Source organism: Gopherus flavomarginatus, chromosome 21 (genome assembly GCF_025201925.1).
Source record: "Gopherus flavomarginatus isolate rGopFla2 chromosome 21, rGopFla2.mat.asm, whole genome shotgun sequence".
In the NCBI taxonomy this organism is placed as follows: Eukaryota; Metazoa; Chordata; order Testudines; family Testudinidae; genus Gopherus; species Gopherus flavomarginatus.
The window spans coordinates 14579625-14602015 of record NC_066637.1 but is presented as its reverse complement, the minus strand read 5'-3'; the positions used below and the strand labels follow the sequence as shown (position 1 = coordinate 14602015).

The following is a 22391-nucleotide window of genomic DNA, read 5'->3' as shown; positions in this document are numbered from 1 at the left end:
TGGATCTCAAATTGAATGAGAGTCAGCAACGTGATGCAGTTGTGGAAAAGGCTTATATCATTCTGGGGCATATTAATAGTATTGTACATAAGACATAGGAGGTAGATGTTCCACTCTACTCAGCACTGGTGAAGCCTCAAGTGGAGTAATGTGTCCAGTTCTGGATACCACACCTCAAGAAAGATATAGAAAATTAGAGAGAGTCCAGAGGACAGCACGCAAAACGATAAAAGGTTCAGGAAGCCTGACCTATGAGGAAAGGTTAAAAAAATGGGCATGTTTAGTCTTGAGAAAAGAAGACAGGGGGGCGGGGGATTTGAAATAAGTCTTCAAATATGTTAAGGGCTGTCATAAAGAGGACAGTGATCAATTGTTCTCCATGTCCACTGAAGGTAGGATAAAAAGTAATGGGTTTAATCTGCAGCAAGGGAGATTTTAGGTCAAATATTAAGAAAAACTTTCTAACTCTAAGGGTAGTTAAACTCTGGAATAGGTTTCCAAGGGAGGTTGTGGAATCCTCATCACTGAAGGTTTTTAATAACACATTAGACAAACACCTGTCAGGGATGGTCTAGGTTTCCTTGGGCCTGCCTCAGGGCAGGGGCTGGACTAAATGATCTCCCGAGGACCCTCCCAGCCCTACATCTCTATGATTCTGTTATACCTTTGACAGATGAAGTTGCTTTGAGGTAATAGTCAGCATGGGTGCAACATTGAGGCAGGTGATAATGCTGGTGGTTTGGGATGAGCCACCAAGAGCAGCCGCCTAGCTGAGGGACTCTGACAAGAGCCTCCCTACCTAGCAGCAAAGCCATAATCACTTCAGCTGGGATAAGATCAGAGTAGATCACGCAGTACTTTCCTTAAGGGCTGGAGATGGAACTGCCCAAGTTCTGGACTCTACCAACCCTGGACAACAAACTATGAGTGAGGAGAAAGGGTGGAGGGAAATGGCTAATGCTACAACCTCTTGTCTCATTAGCCACTCACAACCAGGAGAAGATGCTGTGGCAGATGAGAGTCTTATTTAATAGATACTGTTAATTGATAGATTGCTGGCTTTCCCAAGTTCATTCTGTGCCTTCCTTCTCCCACACTTTAGACAGAGACATCCTGCTTCATAGATGTAGGAACAGAAGACAGGAAGGGCCAAAATCCTACAGTGCCCAGCTTCCCCTCTGTCCCACAGCAAAACTGTTAGAAAGAGGAGGCTGGGAACAAATCATCTTTGTTGTTAGCCTGCATCCAGTTCAGTGTTTCCATAGAGTTCTCATTCATCTAAGTTCTCTCCCATGTCCTGGCCAAATTCCATCTTGGGTATTATTAACCAGCTGTTATGTTTCACATCAGAGGTGGCTGCCTTTCAGTGCTGCACAAAACCGTTCTTTGGGCTCTGTACAGTTTCAATTTGCAAATTGTCTTGGAATTCTTAAAGTTGAAAGATGCTTGTAGTGGGGCGGCTTCCTGGAAAACAGAGGTTAAAAGCAACCAAGTTTGGCTGGTGGAGGAAGCAGCCACAGGTGTGGCCAGCTCAATTAGGGCCCAGCTGGGTCTGATACGAGGGCTGGAGGCCAGGAGCTGAAGGAGTCTTTCTCCAGCCTTAGAGGGACACGGGCCAGTTGCCGGGGTGCTAGGTACCTGAGGTGGAGCAGTGCTGGGGAAGGGCAAAAGGAGCTGGGGAGCTCCAGCCTGGTAAACCTGCCGGCCTCGGTGAAGGCCTATGAAAGGTACTGGGGCTACAGAGGTACAGCCTGGGAATAGGCAGAGGCAGCTGGTCCTAACCCCTTGCCAGTGATGAGTGGCCTTTACAGGCTGCAGGCTGCCCCAGGGAGCAGGAGGCTAGATGATGACTGGTAGTAGCCACTGAGGCAAGGTGGGTTTAGAGGGTTGGGGGTTCCCCTGGGAGAGGAGACCCAGAGCGTTGGCTTACTGCTGGGGCAGAACCCTGAGATAAAGGTCACTGGGGTATGGGAGGGACATGGGCCAGTGGCAGATGAAACACCGGCCAGTAGGAGGCGCTCCGTATGCTGGAAAAGAGTTAATTCCCAGATGACCAGCAAGAGGTGCCACGCCCATGAGTTGTCGCTTTGCTACAGTGCTGCTATAATCATAAATGAAATATAAAATGTAGCTGTAGTGCTGCCAGTCCTGCAAGGCAGGCTGTATTCAGTTCACTTGAAGTATTGCAATAACATGGTCCAAAGACCCTCTTGGAACATCTTACAAACAGCCCTTAGAAATCCAGCTGACTATTCTGAACCCTTTGCATACATATGAAGTGCATATTTTTTCAGCTCTCCCATGGGTGCTAAATTGGCTATCGATTCATTCTGCACCTTCAGATCCATCCAAAAAACACCCTTAATAAATTGGACAGCAGGTGTGCAAAGATAAGGAGACAGGTACTTCCATTCTACATCTGCAGGCTGAGGAGAGAGGCTCCATTATAATGAGCATAATAAGGGCTGGTCTATACTTGGGAGGGGATCGATCTAAGATACGCAACTTCAGCTACGTGAATAGCGTAGCTGAAGTCGAAGTATCTTAGATCGAGTTACCTACCGTCCTCACGGCTCGGGATCGATGTCTGTGGCTCCCCCTGTCGACTCCGCTACCACCGTTCACGTTGGAGGAGTTCCAGAGTCGACAGGAGCGCATTCGGGGATCGATATCACATCTAGATGAGATGCGATATATCGATCCCCGAGAAATCGATTGCTACCCGCCGATACGGCCGGTAGTGAAGACATACCCTAAGAGTAAAGAAATCCAAGAGCTCATGAGTTCAGTACATCTGTTCTGAAGGAGGTTGGGAGATCAGGCTGCTGCATATGTTCCCACTGGTAGCTGAGTCTCTTGACTTGTAGCTCTAAGGAGCTCTTACATCATTCATTAATTTGTTCCATTCTGCTCTCTGTTTCCCATCCATTTCCCGTCTGAAAAGAGGAGGCAGAATTTACCAGCAGAGAGCTGGCTAAGCCCCTGTCTCTGTTACCAGCAGGGGACGGTTAACTGAGACAGGTGTAGATGGAGTTATCCTTGCTGCCTTTGTGAGGCATTTCCACTTCATACCCCTTCACAAGATCCTGCTCTCTGGTGCTTAAAGCAGGACGCATTAGACAGAGGAAATACATCAGAATGCAGTGCATCCAATTCCTCATTGTAAAGCTGGAGAATTTTAGCATCTTGATTCTGACAAGTTATTGACAAATTAAAATAGTTCCATTACTCAGCTGAGACTTTGGGGTGGAAGTGGAGAAAAGAGAAGCAGGGTTCTTTCCCTCTAGGCCAGTGTTTCCCAAACTTGGGACACCGCTTGTGTAGGGAAAGCCCCTGGCGGGCCCGGCCAGGCTGGTTTGTTTACCTGCCCTGTCTGCAGGTCCAGCCGATCGCAGCTCCCACTGGCCGTGGTTTGCTGCTCCAGGCCAACGGGAGCTGCTGGAAGTAGTGTGGGCTGAGGGACGTACTGGCCGCGGCTTCCAGCAGCTCCCATTGGCCTGGAGCAGCGAACTGCAGCCAATGGGAGCCATGATGGGCCGGACCTGTGGACGCGGCAGGTAAACAAACTGGCCCGGCCCGCCAGGGATTTTTCCTACACAACTGGCTTCCGAAGTTTGGGAAACGCTGCTCTAGGCTAAATATGTCCCTGGATGTAACTCTGCTGAAGATATTGCTCCAACCACTAGGTCATGTGCCCTGCCATAGCAGCTCCAGGTTCCCTGCCATCACTGGAGGTGGTAGGGCTGCACCTGAAATGCACTGGTCCCCCTCTCTACATCCCATGTTCCCACCTGTCCTGCCTGAAGTTTGGCTGATCCTTTTTTCCTTTTCAAGCCCTGAGCACCTGCTGCTCCACACTCATGTCCTGAGGAGGAAAGAATAGCCCATTTGTCAGAGCCCATGTGACGGAACCCCACCTGGTTCTGCCTGTTCCTCACCATGGCACACACGCAGTGTCAAAGCTAGTGACCAAAAAGTGTGTATTGGCACATGCAGTGCCAAGCATTAGCCCTCCGCATTCACTTGCATGTGATTGACCAAGACTTCTGCTGCTTCCTCCAAACCCGTAGCGCAGCTCAGTGGGTGCAGCGCAGTGAAGGAAGGCAGGTGGCATTCTTGATGTACCCTCCAAGCAGTCAAAGGGCAGCGTTAAAGGGAAAAATTGGCCTTCAAACTTTTAAGAGGAGAAGCTTTGGATTTCCTATCCCCATTGACTTGCATGGAACTGCCCTTGATTTACAATAGAGATATGTCTTCACTGCAGAATTAGCCCCGCCGACTGGCACCTGGGTCTGAGCACCTGGGTTAGCCTAGCTCAGATGTGAGTGTCCGCCACTGCAAAACCTTCTCTGTGTTAGTGTGTCTGCACTTCTGTGGGTGTCTGAGGGATATCCCATTGTTCTTTCTGTTGAGATGCTTGAGGATTCTTTCTCTATCAATTACGGGAAACCTCATCTGCCCTTTGGGGGGATCTGTGGGAAGGCAGTGGAGGGCCATCAGGTTTGGCCTGCATCCTTACTAGACAGGCCATTCATCCAATTTTAAGCTGGATAGTCCTGTTTTTCTATGGTTTGTGTCTGTCTGTACTGAGACAAAACTGGAAGATGCCATTTTGAAGAGTGCACCACTCCGCCCCTGCTGGCGTGATTTCGCATGCACCGCCTGTGTGAGGTCAGGCTGTTGGGGTCATGTAGGCGGTGGCGGGCTGGTGCTGTTCCCAAAGTACCAGAATGTCCACTATTCAGGGGATGCATCAGTGGCCACCCCAATCCTCACTGCAAAGTGGGAGGTTCCAGCCTGACGGGAAGCAGGGCCCAGGTTCTAACCCTCCCCCTTGCCCTCAGCTGGGTTAGCGAGCCTGGGCTGAAAGAACCTCCAAACAGGTCAAGGGATTTTCTGTGTGGACAATAGAGGGGTTTGGACCAACACCCAGGTAAGAGCCTGGACAACTTGTGCAGTGCAGATCTACCCTAAGTCTACATTTGTCCCAGTGTGTTCTGGGCCAGGTTCTGTTCACATTTCCACCTGCATAGGCCTCATTGACTCATTGTGAGGTGTGTCTAGGGGGCACAGTCTGGCTCAGTGGGGTGTCTGCCCTGCAGATTCATGCCCTTGGTGAAAATCTTTAATCAGATCAGTCTCCTGAGGTGTATTCCACAACCTAAAGTCCTGGTGGGGCAAAGGGGAGAACTAGTCCTACTGACTCCCTCAGAGAATAAATAACAAGGATGGTTGGTGTGTGTTTGTGGTGGCTGCAGACCTGTCTGAGCTGGAGTCTTCTAGGCTCTGTTTGAAAGCCATTGAAAGACTCCCTTTGACTTCAACGGGCTTTAGAGCAGGCCCATGGTGATGTTCTGACACAAAGGTTCCAAGGAAAAACCCTCCCTGCAGCAGCTTCAGTCATTCATTCATTACCTGAGCCAGGTCTTCATAATGCCACCCTACAGGGGAGAGAATACACTAGTAATAAATCATGGCCAAGTTCTGGGCATAGCCAGCTGGTGAAGACAGCAAATCACTCAGCTAATATTTAAAAGGGAAGTGACTTTGAGCTTATTTTGATACCAGGAACATTTTGTGCTCAGAGATGGATTCTTTCCCCCCCTCCTGGATGTTTGATCTATTCGGTGGTTTTTACTGCACATTGTGTTTCTTTTTCTTGCCACCTCTCTGGTGCCTCTTAATGAAGTTAAAATTGGTTCTATTAATCCTTTGCCTGCCATCCCTTCTGTTTTTAAGTAACTTTCAGCCCCCGCATGTTTTCACAGTCCTAAACCTGTGGAGTTATTCTATTTTCATTAAAGGCAGAAATCAGTGTAGCTGATGCAGAATTTGAGAGGCATATATACTCCTTGCAAGAGAGTGCTTTTTACAAAACACCACCTCCCTTCTCCCGCGGGTGACTTTCAGACGGTCCCAGGAGGGCTACATCTGAAGGCGCTTCTGTTTCTTTTTCATCACAAGTTTATTTGCTCAAAGCCGGGAAGGTGCACGTTGAGGGGACGCAGAGCGGCCGCTATTCGCTCCTAAAGATGGTTTTGTAAATCCATTTCTGAAAGTTGGCTACTGCCGTGTAAACACCTGGGTACCTGGGACTAGCACAGCTGTTCCCCCAGGACACAATCCCGAACACTCGGCCCTCGCACACCAGTGGCCCGCCAGAGTCCCCCTAGAAAAGAAGCAGACACAATAAAGGTTGCGGTTTACTAAAATGGTTTGGGGGTGACCTTTCCATCATAGTAATAAACACCTTTCCTGTCTAGGAACGGGAGGACCAAGAACCAAGACTGCTCTGGGGCAGATTCTCCATAGCCCTATACTATAGGTAGGCATTTCACTAGTGCAAAGCATGCATAAAATGCTACCGAGTCAGAACAGTAACAGCCTCTTTGCACTAGTGAAAGGTGCATGGTAATGAGAAATCAGGCTCCTAGATTACATTCCATATATTTCTGTGCCTGAGTCCCAGAAGGACTTGGGCAGCCTGGAGGGAATTCAGAGATGGATTCTCTGCTAGTGTAAATGGGCTTTATGCCATTGACGTCAGTTTTGCCTCTTTACACCAGCAAAGAATTTGGCTCCATGAACTTAACGCATTTCCCACCCAGTCCTGACAGCCCCGTTCAATGGAAATTGCACCGACCTTTTCCCAGGGCAGCACCCATCAAAACTGAGACTGTCCTGCCACTAAATGCCGGAATCCCAGAGAGATTTAGTCCAGCCCTTGGGGATAATCTGCACCATTGTGCCTTCCTAGGTGTGATGCAGCAGCATCATGCATTGACCTGGCATCACAACACAAGAACATGACATCATGCTGCACTGGCGACATAATGACTAGGTCCTGCCAGACAAATGATTAAAACAGAGGCAACAGCTGTAATGTATTTTGGAAGGGACGCCTTCGGCCCCATTGAACTTCCTTGCTATTGTCTTACCCAGGAAGAATTTGAAAAAAGCTGGCTCATTTCCAGCTTGCCACTTTGTTCTTCTCACTATAAAAATAGATCCGCCTTCTCCACCCACCCTCTGTGCTTCAGTTCCGAGCGTGAGTCATCTCCAGTTAGGAGGTGTGTGATCAAGGCTTTAACTCTATGGGAACATGAGAACAAGGCAGCGCGGAGGACAGCTGACTTCTGTGTCTCTGTGCAAGCATTTTTCCCCAGATCCCCTCCCATGACGCTGTCCACTGGCTGCAGTAATGGTGGTCAAGATTTTCAAAAGGGACTGATGGTTTTGGGTACACCATTAAAAGAGCCTGATTTTTCTCTCAGAACATACATCCTCAGGAAACTCGGTTCTTTTAAAGGTGTACTGGGCGCCCAACATTTGAGAGCCTCCAAACTCATTCGTCACTATTGGCTTTTGTCTTCCGAGTCTGTCTAGAAAAGTACTAATTTCCTGTCAGATGTGGAGGAAGCAGGAGATGCTTTTTAACAGATGGATTCTTTTTAATGGGACCCAGCGAGTCTAAAGACCCATCTGCCACTAACTAGCAGTTCAGCATGGTTCTCTGAAGCTTGGGCATAGCTGGCGTGCTAGCGGGACGCACTCTTCCCAGAGGAGAGGTTTGAACTTGCAGCTTCCTCTGCAGAATTAAGGAGGGCGGCTGTACCTGGCAGGCATCTTTGCCCCCTGTGTTGAACCCGGCACAGATCATGTTCTTGGTGATGTATCCCGCATAGGAGGCCGTGCTGTTACACTTCCCAGAAGAGATGATAGGCAGGCGCACGGTGCGTGGGGTGTCTGAAGTCGCCCCGCCCGTGGGAGTGGTGTAACCCCAGCCAGAGACTTGGCAGAAGCGGCCCTCCCTCACGACCGCTCCTTGCTGGGGAAGTGGCACAATGGAAACAAAAGCGTTATGCACCAGCGGCCTGTTCAGCTGTTCGGGGACATCAAGGGGAGAGTCATTACTGACTGTAAAGAAGCAGAGAGGCGGGAACAGGTGATCATGGGCCTAGGGCTGTGTCTACAGTGACAGGCGAACCTCATGCAATTCACAGCTTGGGTTCCACTCACGTTTCGGATGCTTCTCTGAACCAGCCAGACAGCATCAGCTGCAAAATCCAATCCAGATCCAGGGTTTTGGTTTGGCCCATCGTGGAAACAGGACCTGGCTGCAAAACTTGGATCTGGATTCAGTTTCCAATCTTTTCCTCAAAGCCATGGGGTGTTTGGAGCCACTGTTTTGGTCTAAGACTTCACCCTTTTGGAAAGTCCTATAGAATGTAAAAGGCAATGAGAACTTTTCTATAAGATTATTTGAATTCTCCTGTAGAATCTAGAAGAGAATTATATCCTGGCTATAGAATTCTATAGGATGGGTCAAAATACATATAGAAAGGATCTCATTCTCTATTAAATTATCTTGGTTTTAGGATTAAAAACCTATTTATTATAATTCTACAGGACCCTCTTGGTTTCATCTCTAGTAAATCTATAGGCTTCCCATAAAGGTGCTGTGCAACAGCTGTAAAAATGGTATTCTCCACTCCTCAACTTTAAGGGAGGATCTGTTGGCTTGTTCGGGCCTTTCTGTTAGCAAAACAGAGCTGCACAGGGAAGAGCACTGAACTAAACATTTTCAAACCCTCAGAAAGATTCGGTTTGAATTTGGTTTGAGTTCTGGGTGAAGGTGGAGGTCATAGATTTATAGAGTTTAAGGCCACAAGGAACCATTAGAACGTCTGTTATGATCTCTTGTATATCCCAGGCCATTCAGTTTCACCCAGTTACCCCTGTATTGAGCTCGATAACTTGTGTTTGGCTAAAGAATCTTCCAGAAAGGCAGCCAGCTGGGCTCTGAAGCCATCAAAAGATGGTTGGAGAATCCATTACATCTCTTGGCAGTTTGTTCCAAGGATTAATCCTCCCCGGTGTGAAAAATGTGGGCCTTTGTTCCAATTTAAATCTGTCTGGCTTCAGCTTCCGGCCATTGGTTCTTTTTATGCCTTTCTCTGCTGGATTAAAGATCATTTTAATACTGGTATTTTCTCCCCAGGAAGATACTTATATACTATATCCAAGCCGTCTCTCAAATTCTGATACACAAAACAGACCAATCCCTTTAAGTCTCCCATGGGAAGGCATTTTTTTTTCCAGCCCTCAAATCATTATTGTGATTCTCTTACTCCACCCTCTCCAATTTTTCAACATCCTTTTTTGAAACATGGACACCGGAACTGGATGCCGTATTCCAGGATTGCTCTCCCTAATGTCAAGTACAAATGTCAGCTCCCCTCCCTCCTCCTACTCAGTACTCCCGGGGTTATGCATCCACGGATGGCATTGGCCCTTTTTGTCACAGCATCACACAGGGAGCTCATGTTGAGTTGCGTGTCCACTGTGACCCCTAAATCTTTTTCAGAGTTAATTATTCTTCGGTCTATATCAAGTCATCCACCCCGTGCTATCTGTTTGAGCACTATAGGAGCAGACCACAGTACCATTTGCTATCGTATTGTGATGATACTATAGTTTCCAGTGCTGTGAGTATGATTTACCAATGTGTGTGTGTGTATGTGCACATGCACTGCCTGCAGCCGGGCCATGCGCCGAGAGCACAAGCGAAGGGCTATGTTCATTTGCACGCACTCCCCCGTTGCTCACGGCAGGAGTCTGCAATCTAGGTTTTCAGTCTCTCTGAATGGTTCATACTGGGGTTTGGAAATATTTAATTTTAGGGAAATAAGAGCCAGGCTACCAGGGGCCCTTAGGCAAGAACTGAACGGCATCACTATGTCCTAGCAGCCTCTGAGCCGCTGCTGCTTCAATCAATAGAAGCCCCCTCCTAGGTGACCAGATGTCTTGATTTTGGGGTCTTTTTCTTATATAGGCTCCTATTATCCCCCCACCCTCGTCCCGATTTTTCACCCTACCCCCTCCAGCTCTGCACTGTACATTCCCTGGGGGGGGGGGGCAGTCTAGCAGACTCGGTGCCTGGGGCCTTAGACTGCATCGCTTTAATGATTATTTAAACGTGAATCCATTCTTATTAATACACAATGCACTTTGCAAACCTAGTTGAATGTATGAATGCCGTTTCAGTGAAAATGATACCGGCTTAGCCGAAAACGTTAATTCGTTAAAGGCAATCCTCCCTGGGAATTTCATTTAGCTCCTCGTTCGGTTTCCTCCCCTGGCTTGGACTTTTTCACTGCTTCCTTTTGAAGCTGCTGGATTAGTAAAGGGACTTAATGAGTCCCTGTTATGTCAGGTAATAGACTCCTTTGGCTTACAGAATATTTTGAACAGCAAATGCTCTTTCAGCAAGGGATTGCTGCCTGGGAAAAGATCTCTGGAGAAACCGTTCTGCAAGCACCTAGCATTTGCCTAGAAGACTAGATCTAATGAATTTGCAGCTTGTGCTCTGCAGAGGGATTTGGTGGGATTTCTTTCAGTGGCTGGGCTTGAATTCCCTCACGTCTTTGAGCTCTCTTTTGCCCGTCACCCTATGAACTGATTTACATTTGTCAGCTCTTGGGTTTTATAATACAACATCTGTCGCAGTGTATTCAGTCATTTTGTCCCTGCCTTTAAATGATTCATTAGCGCCGCTCCAACTCCCTCTCCTGAGCAAATGCTGAACCTCATTGTCCCATGAATGCTTAGTGAGCTTATCAAGATCTGGTTCCAAAACCAAAACACAAGTGAAAAAGCTCACACAGGATGTGTATATGCAATAGTGATGCGTGCCCATTCACCCACTCACATGAATGCTTCTGCACAGGCAGCCGTGGTGTAGATGTACAGAACTAGCAGGGGGCATGATTATATTCTGCTCCAGTGGCTAAAATGTGTTTGCATTAACATGCATCTCCTTTTAAACCTGAGGCACAAGCAGGAAGGCTTTGGGGCTAAAATGGCTTTCACCCATGTGGCTACTGTGCAGAATCCTTTTAGATTATTTTTTGCAGGGATAGGAGGGCAGGTTGGCCCTGATTCTGTGTATGCACCACTCCATATCCTTTCGGGCTGCTTTTCTGCTCAGCCTGCTCAATTCCTTACCAAGGAATGGTGGGGAACTGACAATGACAGGGAGCCCGGAACTCAGGAAGTGTATCTCCAGCCTAGGTACTATTCAGTGCCTAGACGTTGGTACACTTCACTAAGGTAAATAGACCCACAGAGTGAAAGAGACCCTGTGAGACCTGAAATGTGCAATGATCAGTAACTAATAATAATACCTAGCACTTATATGGGAGGTCAGTATCACTTTATAGATGGGGAAACTGAGGCACAGAGCAGGGAAGTGACTTGCCCAAGGGCATGCAGCAGAGCCAGGAACAGAGCCCAGTTCTTCTGAGTCCCAGTCCTGTGCACTCTCCCCTAGGGCATACTGACTTCTGGGGTAGAAAAGCATCAGAAAGCAACAATAGGAAAGAAGAGTGCACACCCCTCCTGTGACAAAATGTCCCCTCCCCAGCTGGTTGCAGGTAGATACTGCTAGAGCCCCACTGTTGGGGGAGATGGGAAGAGCAGGCATGTGTGTCCTGATTACTAGTTACTAGCCTCGTTAATCATACAATGCATTTCTTTCAGAACTCAGGGCCCACCTCCCTCACTGGGAGTAGTAGCCTTAGTTGTGTCAAGGAGGAGTAAGGCAATATTCATAGGGAGTAGGGGCAGTGCAGTCTAGGCCTCTGGGATCTCTACACTGGAGCAGGACAGTGTCAGCAGTAGCAATGGGATAGGTAGGGCTGGTTAGGCCATTCCACTCCAATCTCCTGTTTCCAATTGCTAGTAATGTTGTCAACAATGTCCTTTCTGGGAAGGACACTTGGCAGGGATTGGTTAGTTTGTTTTATCTCTTTCCGAGTGTGGGAGAAGGGAGATGAGGGTGCTCTGTGCCTCCCACAATCAGACCCTACATTTATATCAGAAGCAGTGTGGCTGGGGCAATGGAACTTGTACCCCAATTTGGGTTCTCCTCCCGGCTCTGCCGCTGGCCTGCTGAGTGACCTTGAGTGAGTCATATCACTCTGTGCCTCAGTTTCCCCATCTGTAAAAAGGGCATGATGATTCCTCTCTCCTTGTGTAAAGTGCTCTGAGATCTACAGGTACAGGATGCAGATAAGAGCTAGGTATTTGTTATTAGGGGTCATTGGTGGTTTGTTCCTCTCCACCTTGACCTCCTGCACATTGCTCCAGCCCTGCCTTTATTTCCCCTACCAAATGCTTCATGTATGCTCAGCGGCACACATGTACTCTGCTGTGAACAGCCAAAATAATCCGTAGCGACCCCCTCCCTCTCCAACAGCCGTCCTCCCTTTCATGGCCTGGCGACAGCTTGTTACCTTAATCAACATGATGTCTGCATTTTTGGAAGTGGAGCTGTAGTTCGGGTGAACCACCATCCGAGAGGGCCGGAAGATCTGCTCTGTGCCTTCAAAAGTGGAGAGAGAATATTCCCCAGCTACGATCATCATCTGGTTAATTCTGTTGGGAGACAGCAGAGGCCCTGGTCACCAGTGCATCATTACTGGGGGAAAATGGCTCTGCCCAGATCTGACTTAAAAATGCAGTCACTCAAAGGACTCCAAACCTTTCACAAGGCTTGTAGCACTCACAGCACTTCCCATGTGAGATCTTGTGCACCGGTGTTTGAATTCACGTGGAGTCAACACTGAAGTGATGGAGGGACGTGTGCGTGTTTGCCTAGTGCGTAGATCTGGATGTACGACTGCTTGGAGGTACACGTGGCTGTGGGGGCGGGCAGCACTGCAGTGAGGCGGGTAAGAAATAGCATCATTTCCATTTTGCAGATGAGTAAACCAAGAAATGAAGGGAGAGACGTAATGACAGTGATTCAGTGGCAGAGCTGGGAATCCAGGCCTTTGCTCTGATCACTAGAGAATCCTCCTTCCCAACCTCTGTGTTAGAATTCCATGGTCCAGTGTTTCTCCAGAGAGAGGATAATGAGCTTGTTCAAAGCATCAATATTATGAAATTTTGGTGACTAGGAATGGGCAAACTGGTTGGGCTAAAAGGAAAACTGACAGAAATTGTGCCCCAAACTTTGGCTGCACCAGCAATGAGATGGGAAAAATTCTGGTGAGCTGTCTTTTGCTGCTGCTCTTTTCACACCCTTGCTGCTGCCACTGTGATGACCCCTCGCAGGGAGAAATGCCAAATGCCCTCCTGCGCCCCCCAAGAAGGCTGATCTTTCTGACATTTACATCTTAAACACAACCAGGAAATCCTGGCAATTCTAGGGCCCCAATTCAGCTATTCAGCAAAGCAAATGCTTAACTTTAAGCACGTGTTTAAGATTTAATGGGGCCCCGAGACACAAGGAAGATTGGCACTGGCTCAAAGTCACATGGGCAGTCTGGAGCTGAGCTAGAGATTGACCTTAATAGAACTTAAGCATGTGTTCAAAACACCATGCTGAATTGGGGCCCTAGTGGGACAGGCTGGAAAAGTTTCTGGCCCTCATTGGTCAGATCCAAGAGGCTCGGATAATTAAGAGAAGAAGCCAGACTGTTGGGTCCTTATATAAACCAAACCTTACTGCCTTTGAAAAGTCAGCCCTGGTTACAGCTCACCAGTCTGTGGGTGTAGGAGCTCTAGGTGTGTGAACTGGCGGGGCCTGTGCATAGATACGTACCAGATCAAGGGCCCAGCTTTCAACCTGAACATGTAAAATTAGGCACCAAAATCCCTATATAGACACCAAAATGGGAACGTAGACGCCCAAGTTTGAAAACTGAGCTGGAAGCGTGTGTGTAACTATATACAGGACTCCATGGAGCTGTGCTGTTTGATGGGAGTCCAGGACCCTATGTTCTAGCAAACCTCTATACTCTGCTGTGAGGGGAGGCTGGCCTCTTGTCTGAATCCCAGACGTCTGGCTGTGCGCTCTGAAAGCCCCCTGAGTCTCCCTGCATTCCTTACTCAGTTTTGCAGTGAGCAGCCGTCAGGACCCAGCTTCGGCTGACCAGCGACCCGCCACAGAAATGGAAGCCTGTCTTCCTCTTCAAGGACACCAGGTACTTGGAGGAATGTGGCGCCACTATGTAACCACCGATGATGCGCTGGAGGCTGTTCTGGCCATCTGCAGAGCAAAGGCAAAGCTGTCAGGAGACAACTGGCAAACCTAGCTACTGTGTCATGCTTGAACTGTGGCTACCTCTCACCCCAAAGACACTGGGGCACTTTGCATCTGCACAGACCCCAGTATCACTGCATGCAGCCGGACAGATCCAAGTGTCATTTGATGTAGGCTGCTGGCCAGGCCTCATTTTGAGGGAATAGGAGCTTTGAAACCAAATTACCTTCCAGGACCTTTGAATTTTAATCATGACACCAGGAGTTGCTGTGACAGCTCAGGCCCTGCTAGAGCTGTGCAGGGGAAGATAAATGGGATTACAGCAGACACTACACACCAAAGAGGCACTTTAAATCACAGACAAGGTGCCAACTCCCTCCCTATAGGCTCATGTCGCTGCCATTAGCAACAGTAGGAGTTAGACATCAGTGCCAAGGGGATGGATAAATCCCTCAGGAGGGATTCTAATTGATCTACTACTCTATTATCGTCCTTTCGCTGACATTAGCAAGATGAGAGTCCATCTGTTATTCACGCAGTTACCAGCCTTGATTTCTCCAGAGGCGACAGAGTGATGATAAATATACAACCTACTTGGTTTTTAATTGGAATTTTAATCAATCTGAATCCAGTTTAACGCTCACCAGAGTGAGGGGCTAATTGTACTAACCTGCCTGAAGCCTAGTGCCGGCAGGCCCCAGGCATCTATCCCACCTGGTGCCCCAGCTCTGATCTGATCCATTATCCCAGTCTCCAGCACAGCTCTACTAATGCATATCCATTATGGCCTGGGACTACCCTGGTTCTTCTGGTCCTGGGCCTCGCTCTCAGCTAGGGGTTGTTAACTGGTTGTGTCATGTGAGCAAAAAGGCTCTGGGATAAGTCTGTCAAACTCAGGTCTGATCTTGAGCAAACAAATGGAGTTGGGTTCTGAGATCCTGTAGATCATCCCCTTAGGCTGGAGGGGGCGATCCGTTAGCAGTGGGCGGGCTTCCGCCCACCCAATTCCCAGAAACCCAATAGGTACACTTGGTTACAAAGCTAACGAGATATGTAGGGTATATAACAAGCCAAAAGGAGAATGCCAGAGCACTAATCTAGTCACCTCCAAGCTAGATGGTTCATTTGAATCTTGTTAGATGCTGAGTTTCATGGCACAGAGCATGGTTTCTTGTAACACGTCTGCTCTGTTCCTCTAATTAGCAGCCGTTATGCTGATTTCTTTTAAGATGGTGTAAGGGCTTTGACTGCTGTGTATGCAGAGCACCCGTAAACTATTGAAAAAGATCTTTAATGGCCCACAGCTGGGCAGATTGTTACCAGTAGTAGTGAAAATTCAGGAACAGTATGGTTAATGCACAATCATTTATTTGAGAAGGAATCACACAAGCAGTAAGGTTATGTAATACACATCTTCCTAACAAGCCTCAGTTCCCCAAGTATAAACCCTCAGTAATTGTATTGGCCTTATACAGTATCCTGCTTGGCAAACAAAACAGGTATTACTAGATGTAGACTTCTTTTTTTCTCCTCTCTCAGGTACTTGGTCTGTCAAATGTCCCTCAAAGCAGGGTCTTGGTTACCCCAAGGCCTCCTGTCTTGCAGCGTCATGGACCTCTTCAGATGTTAATTGAGGAATTAACTAACTAATTTACTTTGCTTAACATTCATACCTTTTGTTCTCAAAGGAGTCACATGTCCCAAAAATATGTCCTATGGGTGTTTTATTACTGGTTTTCTCTAATTAATATTATAGAAGGGGGCTACAAAACAGGCAAAGACCAAAACTCAATCAACGCTTACCCCCTCATCAATCACTCACTTGAGCTTCTGGTGCAGTGTCCTCCAAAAGGGGTTATTTTGACCTAGGTCAACCCGTACCAAGCTCACCGATGGTATGTTTTGGGTTTTCTTTACTTTGTGAGCTGGTCAATCAGCTGACATGTTTCAAAGGCTATGTTTACACAACCACGGTAAATTGACCTACGCTATGCAACTCCAGCTGTGTGAATAACGTAGTTGGAGTTGGCGTACCTTAGGTCGAGTTACCACGGGGTCTACACCGCGGGGGGGCTGACGGGAGAAAATCTCCCGTTGACTTACCTTACTCTTCTCTTTGGGGGTAGAGAACAGGGATCGACTGGAGAGTGATCTGCAGTCGATTTGGTGGGCCTTTACTAGAACTGCTAAATCGACCGCTGGTGGATCGATCTCAGAGCGTCGATCCCTTCCATAGAGTAGACTTGCCCAAAGTCTCATATTGAGACACATGCACAGGTGGAGCCTCAATTAGCCATTCAAGTGCAATTTCAGCCCTCTCAGTAAATTTCCATACCAACTGTCTGATGCTAAGAGAATCCTGCTCCCAGAATCCTCTCGCCAGTTCAGACATCCCAAGCCATACCAGCTTCATGCTTACTACAGTCATTCATATCAATCACAACATTTCATAATAATTTGGCACGACATCAACATAAACGGTACTGGCTTTTACATCACTAAACAGGGTGCTGTGTTGTCAGAGTTATCGGCACATGATCTTCACTGGGTTAGCGATTGTCCAGTAGCCATCATGCTCTGCTAGAACATCGGTGACCTAATAACTCAGACAAAGGTTAGGGGTTTGTTACAGGAGTGGGTGGGTGAGATTCTGTGGCCTGCATTGTGCAGGAGGTCAGACTAGATGATCATAATGGTCCCTTCTGACCTTAAAGTCTATGAGTCTATGAGTCTATGAGATGAATCTAAGTAATGGAGACACTGACAAGGCCAGGAGACTCAGTTGCATCACTGCAGTTTGACTTTTTTGATTAGGATGGACAATAACAAGCAATGACGCTAGAGATCTCTGTTGAGACAATGGTACCAACACAGAATGGATGTTAAAAGGTGACCCCATCAAAGCCAAGGTGCTCTGGTAGGTCAGCGTAGTGCCTGCCCCATGGAAGTGATGGAGGAACAAATCACAGTGCTTGGTCCGCTCAATGCAGTGTCTACCAGAGTGAAGTACTGAGAAATGACTGCCCACCAAAGAAGCTGGTACACTTTATTGGGCAAGTGTAGCTTCTGGGCCCTGGTGGCTAGGGCACAGGCTGAAGAAACTCTGATCTAACCTGGGACACCAGGAAACACTGGCTCAGAAGGTGGTGTGAAGAATCTGCTGTTTAATGACTAATTTACCTAACCTTTCCAAAGAGGTAACAGCATCCTGACTCACTTTTACTTGGCCCCTTGTCAAAGAACACCAACACTTAGCTACATAACAACAATAGAATAATTATTTGAAGCCTCCTTTGATTTCGGATGCGAGCTGGTCCCCTGTGTAAGAAAGCAGTTAGGGAGCTGTGAGAAGAACCTATTATTTTGGGTGCTCCAGGGCAAGATTCTGAGGTCTCTATTTGGTTTACACTCAGGGCTTCTTACTGCAAAGTGCCGAGTGCTTCTGGGAAGTGCCGAGTGCCCACAACTCCCAGTAAAGTCAATGGGAGCTGAGGGCTCTCAGAAGCCATCAGCTCATGCTGAGATCAAGCTCTTATTCCTTACTCTGGAAATTTCCTTCTAAATCCATAAGAGTTTGTCCTGGTTAAGGACTCAGGAAAAGCTTCAGGTTTTGGCACTTTCTTAACATACCAAAATTCCTCCCAAGAATCCCCTGAGCTCATAGACTCTAGGACTGGAAGGGACCTCGAGAGGTCATCGAGTCCAGTCCCCTGCCCTCATGGCAGGACCAAATACTGTCTAGACCATCTCTAATAGACATTTATCTAACCTATTCTTAAATATCTCCAGAGATGGAGATTCCACAACTTCCCTAGGCAATCTATTCCAGTGTTTAACTACCCTGACAGTTAGGAACTTTTTCCTAATGTCCAACCTAAATCTCCCTTGCTGCAGTTTAAGCCCATTGCTTCTTGTTCTATCATTGGAGGCTAAGGTGAACAAGTTTTCTCCCTCCTCCTGATGACACCCTTTTAGATACCTGAAAACTGCTATCATGTCCCCTCTCGGTCTTCTCTTTTCCAAACTAAACAAACTCAATTCCTTCAGCCTTCCTTCATAGGTGATGTTCTCAAGACCTTTAATCATTCTCGTTGCTCTTCTCTGGACTCTCTCCAGTTTCTCCACATCTTTCTTGAAATGCGGTGCCCAGAACTGGACACAATACTCCAGTTGAGGCCTAACCAGCGCAGAGTAAAGCGGAAGAATGACTTCTTGTGTCTTGTTTACAACACACCTGTTAATGCATCCCAGAATCACATTTGCTTTTTTTGCAACAGTATCACACTGTTGACTCATATTAAGCTTGTGGTCCACTATGACCCCTAGATCTCTTTCTGCCATACTCCTTCCTAGACAGTCTCCTCCCATTCTGTATGTGTGAAACTGATTGTTCCTTCCTAAGTGGAGCACTTTGCATTTATCTTTATTGAACTTCATCCTGTTTACCTCAGACCATTTCTCCAATTTGTCCAGATCGTTTTGAATTTTGACCCTGTCCTCCAAAGCAGTTGCAATCCCTCCCAGTTTGGTATCGTCCGCAAACTTAATAAGCGTACTTTCTATGCCAACATCTAAATCGTTGATGAAGATATTGAATAGAGCCAGTCCCAAAACAGACCCCTGCGGAACCCCACTTGTTATACCTTTCCAGCAGGATTGGGAGCCATTATTAAATGCTCTCTGAGTACGGTTATCCAGCCAGTTATGCACCCACCTTATAGTAGCCCCATCTAAATTGTACTTTCTTAGTTTATCTATAAGAATATCATGTGAGACCGTATCAAATGGCTTACTAAAGTCTAGGTATATCACATCCACCGCTTCTCCCTTATCCACAAGGCTCGTTATCCTATCAAAGAATGCTATCAGATTAGTTTGACACAATTTGTTCTTTACAAATCCATGCTGGCTATTCCCTATCACCTTACCACCTTCCAAGTGTTTGCAGATGATTTCTTTAATTATCTGCTCCATTATCTTCCCTGGCACAGAATTAAACTAACTGGTCTGTAGTTTCCTGGGTTGTTTTTATTTCCCTTTTTATAGATGGGCACTATATTTGCTTCCTTCCAGTCTTCTGGAATCTCCCCCGTCTCCCATGATTTCCCAAAGATAATAGCTAGAGTCTCAGATACCTCTTCTATTAACTCCTTGAGTATTCTAGGATGCATTTCATCAGGCCCTGGTGACTTGCAGGCATCTAACTTTTCTAAGTGATTTTTTACTTGCTCTTTTTTTATTTTATCTTCTAAACCTACCCTCTTCCCGTAAGCATTCACTATATTTGACATTCCTTCAGATTTCTCAGTGAAGACTGAAACAAAGAAGTCATTAAGCATCTCTGCCATTTCCAAGTCTCCCGTTACTGTTTCCCCCTCCTCACTGAGCAGTGGGCCTACCCTGTCCTTGGTCTTCCTCTTGCTTCTAATGTATTGATAAAAAGTCTTCTTGTTTCCCTTTATTCCCATAGCTAGTTTGAGCTCATTTTGTGCCTTTGCCTTTCTAATCTTGCCTCTGCATTCCTGTGTTATTTGCCTATATTTGTCCTTTGTAATCTGACCTAGATTCCATTTTTTATATGACACCTTTTTATTTTGTAGGTCACGCAAGATCTCGTGGTTAAGCCAAGGTGGTCTTTTGCCACATTTTCTATCTTTCCTAACCATCGGAATAGCTTGCTTTTGGGCCCTTAATAGCGTCCCTTTGAAAAACTGCCAACTCTCCTCAGTTGTTTTTCCCCTCAGTCTTGATTCCCGTGGGACCTTACCTATCAGCTCTCTGAGCTTACCAAAATCCGCCTTCCTGAAATCCATTGTCTCTATTTTGCTGTACTCCCTTCTACCCTTCCTTAGAATTGCAAACTCTATTATTTCATGATCACTTTCACCCAAGCTTCCTTCTACTTTCAAATTCTCAACGAGTTCTTCTCTATTTGTTAAAATCAAGTCTAGAACAGCTTCCCCCCAGTAGCTTTTTCAACTTTCTGCAATAAAAAGTTGTCTGCAATGCAGTCCAGGAACTTATTGGATAGTCTGTGCCTTGCGGTGTTATTTTCCCAACATATATCTGGATAGCTGAAGTCCCCCATCACCACCAAATCTTGGGCTTGGGATGATTTTGTTAATTGTCTGAAAAAAGCCTCATCCACCTCTTCCACCTGATTAGGTGGCCTGTAGTAGACTCCCAGCACGACATCACCCATGTTTTTTACCCCTTTTAGCTTAACCCAGAGACTCTCAACACTCCCATCTCCTATGTCCATCTCTACCTCAGTCCAAGTGTGTACATTTTTAATATATAAGGCAACACCTCCTCCCTTTTTCCCTTGTCTATCCTTCCTGAGCAAACTATACCCATCCACACCAACATTCCAGTCGTGTGTATTATCCGACCAAGTTTCAGTAATGCCAACAATGTCATAGTTGTATTTATTTATTAGCACTCCCAGTTCTTCCTGCTTATTACCCATACTTCTTGCATTTGTATATAGGCATCTAAGATACTGGTTTGATCTTGCCTCCCAGCTTTGCCCTGACCCTCCTTTCTCTCTGCCATTATAGCCCGTGCTCCCTCCTGTTTCCAACCCATCTCCCAGGTCTTGTTCCCCACTTACCTGTGGGCTTTGGTCACCTGTCCCCGTTGAACCTAGTTTAAAGCCCTCCTTACTAGGTTAGCCAGTCTGTGCGCAAATAAGGCCTTTCCCCTCCTCGAAAGGTGAACACCATCTGTGCCTAGCAGTCTTTCCTCGACTAGCTGAGGCATTGCCCTGTGTTTCTTCCGGTGGTGCAATCCGTTTTCAGGGCAGCTGATAGGAATGTACGTGCTTTTGTGGCATTATTTCCAGAGACTGTTGAAGGGTTTGATTTGTGTAAATACTCTTCCTGTCGAATTACACCGTTCTTCCAAAAGGTCTCCCTGTAGGTGGCCTCTTTGTCTAGAACAATTTTGCTCAATTGTGGTATAATTTAGGAAGCAAACTTTCCTTGCTAATAGTTTTACTAAACAGAAACTGAATGATAAACACTTTGGGCATGTTTCCTCCTTTGTACAACTCCTTTCAGAGAATCTCCAACCATATTACAATAATCAATTATGCCTCATAATGCCCTTAAAAATATTATCCCTCTTCTACAGAGGGTTAGGCTGAGAGGTTGAGTGAAATGTGTGAGGACAAATGGTATTTCTATGGCAGAGCTAGGAATAAAATCTAGGAGTCCTGACATCCAGTCCACTGCTCTGATGACTAGACCTCATTCTCCTCTCAATATCTGCAAATGATCCTTGCTGGAATCTCACAGTCCAATTTCTTGTTTCTCTGGAGACTTAATGAACTTGTCATGATGCAAATATTACGGAATGTTGATAGTGGGCCAGTTTCACCTGAAATGTTGGTCCACCAAAGATACACTGGATCTAATTGACCCTTGGTGTATCTATCTAGATAGACAGAAGATAATACACAGAAGTAAATTTCAAGGTTTTCTATCAATCTGATGATTTAAACAAATAACGTTATTAGTTCTGTAAAAACAAACAAACAAACAAAAAACCTATGAAGAACGTTGAATGTGAATAAGATAAAAATGAAACCTGGGAACAAAATATGGGACATCTTAGAGCGGGTGCATTTCTGGATATGAAGAGATGTAAACTGTAATAGGCACTCAGGGCGGTGCAATTTGACAGGAAGCGTATTTACACACATCACACACACTTCAACAGTCTCTATGTTACAGATGCGCATTCAGCAATCGAAAGACTTGGTAGGATTTCTAGACATGAAAGGCCATCTAAAGCTAGCTATGCATATGAAATACTCACCGATCAAAGAAAATAACTGCAGGAACAGCAGAAGGCTCAGTGCCAGATAATTCATCTCAGAGTCAATGTAAGATCTTATAAGCACCTGCCAAAGGTAGCTCCAGCTCTTAGCTGCTGAAGGGAGAGAGAAACCCAAAGAAACTTCACTTCATACCTAGATATTCTGGTTCCTCTTTCAGTTTCCATGACAACGTGAATCCCAGAGAGAACAATCAATTATTCATGGAGGCACTTCAGGACACTGGTGTCTGATTGACTGGAGTTAACCTTGTGTTCTCATCTTCCTCCCCTCAGCATCCAGCTGAAAGGGTCATAGCCTTTACCGCTCAGCTTCTTGGGTTTCCTGGCAGTGAAGTTACACTGATTTCAACAAACCATCCCTTGGCAGACAGGGGAAGGCATTTCTTGAAGGGTCTCCATCTCCTGCTTCCCTGCATGTGGCGCTGCAAATTAAAGCAGAGATCCACTGAGCTGGCGCAGTAGTAGCCCAGAAGCAATGCAGACAAGCTGCTCATCAGCG

The 22391-nt window shown here is 46.6% G+C and overlaps 1 protein-coding gene across 1 annotated transcript; it reads right to left on the bottom strand.

Moving 5' to 3' along the window:
- Positions 1-5985: 5985 nt before the first annotated feature.
- On the bottom strand, positions 5986-21963 carry LOC127038838 (trypsin-like). The gene is made up of 5 exons (XM_050931860.1): positions 21872-21963; positions 13897-14056; positions 12297-12438; positions 7616-7828; positions 5986-6169 (listed from the first exon to the last, which is right to left on the bottom strand). Exons 1-5 carry the CDS (start codon positions 21924-21926, stop codon positions 6017-6019), a joined length of 723 nt encoding a protein of 240 aa, XP_050787817.1. The 5' UTR covers positions 21927-21963; the 3' UTR covers positions 5986-6016.
- Positions 21964-22391: the final 428 nt, after the last annotated feature.

Coding starts and splice junctions, on each gene's coding strand:
- LOC127038838 (XM_050931860.1), bottom strand. CDS start 21,926: ATGAATTATCTGGCACTGAGCCTTCTGCTGTTCCTGCAGTTATTTTCT. Junction 7,829..12,296: donor CAGACATCATGTTGATTAAG/GTAACAAGCTGT, acceptor CCACTTCCCCAG/CAAGGAGCGGTCGTGAGGGA. Junction 6,170..7,615: donor GGGGCAAAGATGCCTGCCAG/GTACAGCCGCCC, acceptor CTTCTTTTCTAG/GGGGACTCTGGCGGGCCACT.